The 8,582-nt window shown below is 31.4% G+C and overlaps 1 protein-coding gene across 1 annotated transcript in view; it reads right to left on the bottom strand.

Annotated features, from left to right (window-relative positions):
* Positions 1-7,403: 7,403 nt before the first annotated feature.
* The window catches only part of LOC112505873 (homeobox-leucine zipper protein HAT22-like), a 1,846-nt gene continuing 667 nt past the window's right edge, over positions 7,404-8,582 (bottom strand). Inside the window, exons 2-3 of the mRNA XM_025109918.1 lie at positions 8,316-8,395; positions 7,404-7,676 (exon numbers count right to left, since the gene is read on the bottom strand). Of these exons, the coding sequence (XP_024965686.1) occupies positions 7,406-7,676; positions 8,316-8,395 (351 nt within the window). The 3' untranslated portion in view covers positions 7,404-7,405. The remainder of the gene's footprint in view (positions 7,677-8,315; positions 8,396-8,582) is intronic.

Genomic DNA, 8,582 nt, shown 5'->3' with positions numbered 1-8,582 from the left:
TATATATATATATATATATATATATATATATATATATATATATATATATATATATATTACCTTACCATATCATTAATTATGACACTTCCAGGGAAAACCAATAAGATAACTAGTTTTATATATGCTTCGACACAATCCTACATTTTTGACTTTTTCTTAATCAAAGTCAAAGCTTAGTTAGGGTGACATAAATCTTGTTAATTACCATTTAATACAAGACTTAAGGGTTGATTGGTTGGTTTTATATTAAGTTTTGTATGGATAAATTGTCGGTGTTGATTAATCTGTATACATAGGTTAAAAATGTTTTTATTTGAGTGGATTTTTCATATATGAAATGAATGTGTTTTTTAATTGGGATGGACGAATTTAGAAGAAGAAAAAAAAAACTTGACTTTCAGCATAAAATAACCCCCTAAAAATGTACTGAATAAGTTACTTTCTATATCATAAAGCCACTATCCGAAAATCACATATAACTGACCGAATAAACTATGAACCTCGTTAAGCTGTTAACAAACATACTCTTATTTATTGTTATACGATTTAATCGTCGTAAGCTAGCTAAGACTTGAAACAGAAGAAAGGAACATTAATTAATGTGATGTATGTCTTGAAAATTTATAAGTTACGACCTAAATTAGAAGTTCTATTATAACTGAATTAAAATACTTACCAAATCGTTGTTATGTAGAAAAAACGTCTTTTCTTGAAACAGTCGCAAACCAAAATAAAAATATTTGAATAATGAAATCAATTGTTTTGTAATAATCGATTAATAAAAATGTAATTCAATTATTTCTATATTTATTTATAATTTTTTTCTGTAAATTATTTGTAAATAATGAAATCCAAATTCCTACAAACCAAACACACGAATGATTTCAAATTCATTTCAATCCAAATCCCTACATGAAATCCAAATCCTTCAAAAACAATCCTGCAAACTAAACGGATCTTAAGAATATGTGTTTTTGGCTTTATGCACATGTGTATGTTGTCCAGGAAACGAAGATGATGAACATGACGATTTATTCACATGTACATGCAACTCAAAATATGAAAGACGTTGAATATGATAATGCGTTCACATGTGCTTGCGGCCTAGAAAATGAAAAAGTTGAATATGATGACACAATGACAAGTGCATGCATCCCAAAAATTGAATGCATTGACTATAATGACTGCAACTCAAAACATGAAAGACGTAGAATATGATGGTGTGTTCATATGTGCTTGCAGTCTAGAAAATGAAAAATGTTGAATATGAGATACATTCACTTAGGCATGCAACATAAAAATTTAATATGATGAACATGACGACTTATTCACATGTGCAATCGCCATTCGGCCCAAAACATGAAACAAGTTGAATGTGATGATGTATTTACATGTGCATGCAACCTAGAAACTAAAAGACGGTGAATATGATAACTTATACACATGTGAATACGACCGAGAAAAATGAAGAACAAAAGTAATTGTGAAATATTTTTTTTTAGATTGTAGAATATATATATATTTTTTGTAAACTTTGTTTATATGTAGAATTTTTTGAAGTATTATTGGAAGATTTCTAAGAATTTTGGTAACTTTTCTTTATTTAAAAATTTGTATTTATGTTAATTAATATCTAATTGGTAAAATGTACCAAAACAACCTTTTCAATAAAAGAAATCAATTTTTAATAATGGATATTAATCGTTGGATTAAAGTTAATCAATGTTTTTAATGTGTTTCTTCGGGTTTTTTTTTTTTTTTTTTTTTTTTTTGCGGTTTTCTCCTAAACTTGCCCTTATATATAGGTTGTTTATTATACAAACCAATACAGTGTTAGAAACAATACCAAACAATCTCAACTGTCCATCTAAATACGTGGTTTCATAAATATCGCGATTGTTTCCTAATATATAGTGATCACATAGGGATCATATTTCCATAAAAATCTCAATTAATTGATTTGTATGGTTTGTAACAATAGCATAATTTGCATTTGAAACCTCGTGTGTGTGTGTGTGTATATATATATATATATATATATATATAGGAAAGGGTTCAAACGAGAACATCTTCATTTTACGAGAACGAGAGAACACCCTTTTACAATAGACAATCACATGTAATACTATTATTCATCACATATGATACACACTGATACTAAATCAGAGACGCGGGCGATTTTCGGCTCGATCTTGGTTGCGGGTTAAGTCGTCCTTACACCACTAAGCCCGCTCACATGTATTATCACATGTGATAAGGGTGTTGTTGATATGATATTATAATCCATCAAGACCATCACATGTGATGCTAAATTATAGATATAGACAACCTTTGGTGCGACCTAAGTCTTAGAACACGTCTTCCGCATACCACCATGTCCCCTCACTCGTATTATCATATGTGAGAAGGATGTTCTCGTGTTCTCGTAAAATGAAGGTGTTCTCGTTTGAACCTTCATATATATATATATATATATATAKAGAGAGAGAGAGAGAGAGAGAGAAAGAGAGAGAGAGAGAGAGCGAGAGAGAGCGAGAGAGAGAGATGAAGAACCGTGTGAGAATATGAGTTAATGTGAGAAGCGTAAGAAATGATCTAAACTCTTGATCACTTTTAATCTCACCCCACCCCATGAATTGCACTTATCACGAAAATTGATCTATTGCATCTCGGTGCACTGTATTAGTACTGATCCAAGGGTGAAGATCCATTTTTACCCTTCTCGCTGAAACCCAACCCCCCCCCCCATACACACATACATAATGTTGGTCCCGTAAGGGTCTACAATAATAGAAACAGTTTGTAGAAGGGGGGGATGAATACAAACACAGTATTTTCAAATTTAAAATATATATTGATAGAGAAGATCAATACAGATTTTACAAGACTGTTTGCGGAAAGATAAGGTAATTAAAACCTATCTAAACAATCTTTGGTTACATACAGATCTTTAGCAAATACAAGAAAAGAGATTGCTAAAAGGAAGATCATTTACTTAAGCTAGAAGTTGCTTGAAGTAAGAATAGGGTTAGAGAGAGATGTGCGCTCTTTGCATGGAGAAGAAACACTTCTATTTATACACAGTGCATTAAATGTTCATTTAATGCAATATGGTAGGTTTAGAGTGTGTGTCAAGCCTTAAGAGGAAGGCTTGTCCTTTGCTACAGTGAATAGTACAAAAGCACTATTTCTGAGCAAACATCCTTGCCTAAAGTTGGTGGACAAAGAGTCGACTAATCGGTTCCGTACCATACTAACTTTTGCAAGGGTATGGGTTTGTCCTTTGTGTGCATAAGGACAAGACAACAACAATCGTGCTAAGCAAGCTTCCTTTGATCGTTGAATGCTGGAATGACCTAGAGGTCTCATCATCATTCGTTGAAGCTAGAGCAGTCTTCACACATATGTAGACATACTTGTAATCACTTAATACCGCTTCAGATCACGTACTCGCTAGTCTCTAATCTTCAGTTTCAGTCTTCGACGTTTGCTGAAGGTTCTTTGGTGTGAGTGTTGTCTTTTTGAAGTATTGTTGTCTCTGATGAATTTACAATGCAAGTTCTTCAGCGATCACTGAACATACTCAGTGATGATCGCTGGAACTGAAAATACAGAAACACAAATACAACGTGAAAGGGAAAATGGATTATCATCAAATCACTGAGAGAGAGGATCAACATATATATATATATAGAGAGAGAGAGAGAGAGATAGAGAGAGAGAGAGAAAAGGATCGTGCGAGAAGTTAACTATTTTATAAGAAGACGAAAAGTTTCAATATCATATATAATTGCACCCCTTTAGGTGTATTTAATCATATATGATTAAGCGTCTATGTATTGTCAATGCAACATATGATTAAGCTTGTATATTGATAAATATATAACAAAATACACCTTAACACTTATTTAAGAATTTATTTTAGTATTTTCTTACTCCAAGATCCAGATATTGAGTCTTTTTTATTTTGATTTTACATATTACCGAGTCTAGAGCTAAGATTTAAAAGAGTTGGATTTATTTTATTTCCTTCTCTACAATATTAATAATATGCTCAAAGTTACCATAACAAATTACTGTTGCTTTATATAGCAAATTGGATATCCAAGTTAATAAGAAAAATATTACTATTGCTTTGCTACAGGACAAATGAATAGGAGGGTTGACTTTTTGTAACATATTTTGTTTGTTAGTTGGGTAATACCCAAATGTATATTTGTGTTTGTTAGTTAAAATTTATTTTGTATTCCCTTCTTTTGGAAGTCTCCTCCGTTATATGACGAATTAACGAGAGCTTCATTTACGTCTATAACAACTTATATGACTTAGTTCAGCTAAGTGTTTGTTATTCTCTAGTTCTTGTTTATGTTTGTATGAGAACGAGTTATTAAGCTTTCGGTTTAAGAGTTCTTCTCTTGAAGTTGCTACAGCAGGTTCTTCAGTGTTCATAAGCACCCTTTTTTTCTCAAATCTTTACAACTCTGCCATTTACATTCAAGCTCTTTAGGATTCAGTCATTTACTTAAATATCCTTTATATTTCTGTCATTCACATTCAAGTCATGTACATTCTTGTCATTTACTTTTAAGTTATTTTCATTTTTGTCAATTACTCTTAAACACTTTACATTTATGTCATTTACATTCATGTCGTACTTTTCTTGTAAAGCAATGATGGACTAATCACCCTAGCTTGGGTGTAAGTGAAGGTTGAGAAATTAAGACAACTGTGCATGTCGATAATTGCTTTCTCGATATTACCAACTCCACTATTCATTTCACTTCTTGATATTTCATTTAAATTATTTTTGAGAAATTGACACATGTCGTTTCATTTAAATGAGTTGAGCTTATATAAAAGACAACACAAATAAAAAGAAGTAAAGGGTTGTAGAAAGATATATCTTGCTATCGGACTGATACGGTTACACCTATATAGAGAGAGGATGAGAAATGTAGTATCAAGCTCATATTTGTACTCATTATTTATACGATAAGACCATTGCTAGCAAATGTCTGATTGCACTTCGAAATAAGGTCGTACAATCCAGTAGTGTGATATTGAGAACTATGGCTGTAACAACTTCAGAGTTGTTGTAGCAAGGTTCTTCTAGACTCACGCTAAAATCTCAACCTGATCTTACACCAATGCTTTCTTTTTTAGTGTTATATCTTTGTAGTTGTTAAGGGATCTCACCAAAACCACTTGCTTTAAATTCACCCTAGGAAATCCTCTTTTAAGGCTCACTTCTTGATTTTATTGTCTATGTGGAACGATATTAAGTAAATACTTATCATTATTACTTGTTTGGACGACATTAGTGAACCATGTATATTTGCATGTTTTGCCAGTTGTTGTAGCCTATTTTGGATTATACTCACCACCCATCATAAAGCATTCATGTAATTATGTATGATATTGAAACTTTTCGTCTTCTCGTAAAATATTAATTAGTTTCTTGTTTGATTATGTCCCTATATATATAGGGGGTCATTTAAGGGAGAACTCAGTAATTTGTAATAACCATGAAATTCAATTTTAACCACAAATTAAAAAATCGATTAGAAAAATAATAATTTTAGTAACTTTGACCTAAAATTTAAATTAAAGGGTATTTTAGAAATTTTATCTCTCATCTCCTCGACGAATTACCTTAATCCGGAACGCACCATATGAACAGATATGCATTGTGATATCTAAAAAACCTCGACGTTATTATAAAAGATGCATACAAATAATATTCACTATGGTACCCAAGATACATTGAAGATGAATATTGTGATACCCACTGTAGATTAACGAAAATACCCACTGTGACACAATTCATAAAACAAAGAAAATACAAATTGTGATACACTTCATAATGCAACACTACTTGACACACTTCTAAAAATACACACTGTGATACACTTCATCAGAGTTGCAGTATGGGTTTCTTCGAGATCTGGGTTATGATACATCATTGAGGTCTCCAACAAAAAAGTGGGTTATGGTGCATCATCAAGATCTCCGTCGAGATCTGGGTTGTACAACGCCGTCGAGATTCAGGCTATATCTCTAGCATTCTTGTAAAAGTTTAAGACTACAAAAGAAAAAATTATGTTGTGTTATAAATCTTGCAGGATGATGGGGAGGAAGAAGATTAAAAAGAAGTTACATGGAGATGATGATGGTGAAGATGATCAAAAAATATCGAATTAGTGTGAGTTATTAGAACATTTTCAACAGCTTCTGTAAAATATAGAAAATGAAAAAAAAAATGGAGATTACGAATCTATATTTTGCTCCAATAGTTTTTCCAAAACTATCTTCAAAATAGAGAAAGTAGGAGATGAAAGGGTTTTTTCTTCAAATACGGAGATCACCCCAAAAATGATTATCAAGTGAGAAAATTTTGAAAGTAAATATTAAAAAAGAAAAATAATATTTTAATAAATGAATGAAATATTTTAATATTATAATCAATATTAGATTCTTCAAAATAGAAAATCTACTGAAGATGAATGTTATATTTTTAAGACTAGAAGGGTACTCGTACAATGCATCGAGACACATTTCCATTTCAATGTTTCGTTTTATTTTTTTATCCATGTTGATATAATACTATTTTCTGTGGTTTTGAAAAAGTGATAATGTTTCAATTTTTTGAATAAAATATAAATTTGAAAATATCAATATTAGTATCAAATTAACTATTTAAAAGTTATTGTTTGTTTATTTTTTTAATTCAGTTTTTTTATTATAATTTAATTTAACGTAACAAAGTAACTTAATTTAGGTTTAATAATGTATTTTTTATAAAGATAATAATTAAGTATTCTGTTAGAACTCAATAATTATCCTAATTATATTTTAGATTTTTTATATTTTCAAATGAGATGTTTATTCTTTATTTGATTATGTTTATTCGCAGTTAGTTACACGAGTTCAAATATACAGCTTTAATAAGTTGTACTTATTCACAATTTACATTCATTTATAATCTTAAATTTTAAGTAATATGTATTAATAAACAGTAATTTATAAACAAAAAATGGATTTTAAGAATTGTTGTCAAATACTTCGTAATATATCGTAGATTTGAACTTTTAAGATCTCTTCTTACAAACTACCTAGTTGTTATTTTACTAGAACCCTAGGCATAAGTCATGAATCATAGTTGATGATTTCTTCATGATTATGGATACAAACTCAAATCTTTGAACCCTAAATATTGTAGGTAGGGTTCATAGATAGTAATCGGCTGACAACATAATCATGATTAATTAATTAATTAATTAATTATTCATAGATGTAGCAACCCTACTTCATATTATTTGGTAAAAATTAACAATCAAAGCCGTAATTGTGTTTCCAATTCCACCCTACAATCTTACACCATTTAATATCCTTCTTAGCCTCATGATCATGGTGCCTGCTTGCCGCCATTCACGACTGCTACCCTCTTCGTGTCTTCGTCGGATTTCCCTTTTTTGTCACAGGGATGACGCATCGCCGCCGTAGACGGGTACTGAATGTATAACGGCAGCGGTGGTTGATGACGGTGATCAAACTTTAATGAACAACATGACCGTGCCTCCTCTAGCTCTTTCTTCAGTCTACGGTTTTCGTCACCTAGGGTTTCACAGCATTTCTTTAACAACTCACATTCTTGTTCGATTTGCTTTAGCTTTGTCCTGTTCCCATAAATATGACCCATCGTCAAACATATACTAAATGCGTTTTCTAACTCTAAAAAAATTAATATGCGACGAGATTGATGTCCAAAACGTCTTTTATAAGTGGATTCATACTCCGGTGATGATCACAAGTACTGGTTATTAGCTAACCATAACGATGGTGCATGATTGGTTTGAACTTGAACTCCAAAGGTTGTCTAGAGGACTCAGGATCAAATTCAAAGAGGAATAAAAATCCTCTTGTGGCTATGGAGGTTCAAATGCGGTTACTCCAGGCAACCCGCAAAGCAGGTGGTCGTTCTGGGATTAGTCGGCTCGCATTAGATATCCAGGTTAATAAAAGAAAAATACGGGTGTTAGCTTGGGTGGATATATCTTCTCCAATAACATGAAAGCGAAATGATATGATCGATCAAGATTAGGGTTTCATAATCTTTGGTATTCTTTTTCCATCATCAACGAGTTGAATATAATGATTTAGAAACTTGCAAAATTAACACTCGTCCCAAACTTAAACTGTTACGTTAAGAGAAAGTTTTTTATTCAGGATTTTATTTTTATAAGATGCATGGAGTTTTTCTTTCAATGGACGACGTATTTATGTTTATGTATAAAAAGAAAAGTAAAAATACGAACCTTGCTCTTCTATTCTGAAACCAAACTTCGATTTGTCGAGGAAGAAGATTCAACTTCTTCGCAAGTTCTTGTTTCTGGCCCTACAATCACAATAATTTCGCCCACTCGTTTAGATTTAATATTATCATGCATTTTTTACTCAAACAAATATGTCATGTTCGTTATTTATGTTTTTATAGTTTGTTTTCGATAACCATTTTACCTTCTAAATTTTGGTGGTATATATACCGAATTTGATTGCATTTTTCTGGATTTTACGTTTATAAT

The sequence above is a fragment of the Cynara cardunculus genome (genome assembly GCF_001531365.2).
Source record: "Cynara cardunculus var. scolymus isolate 2C chromosome LG 2, CcrdV1, whole genome shotgun sequence".
NCBI lineage: Eukaryota > Viridiplantae > Streptophyta > Magnoliopsida > Asterales > Asteraceae > Cynara > Cynara cardunculus.
The sequence above is the reverse complement of the archived record's forward strand: the minus strand, read 5'-3'. Positions and strand labels throughout refer to the sequence as shown.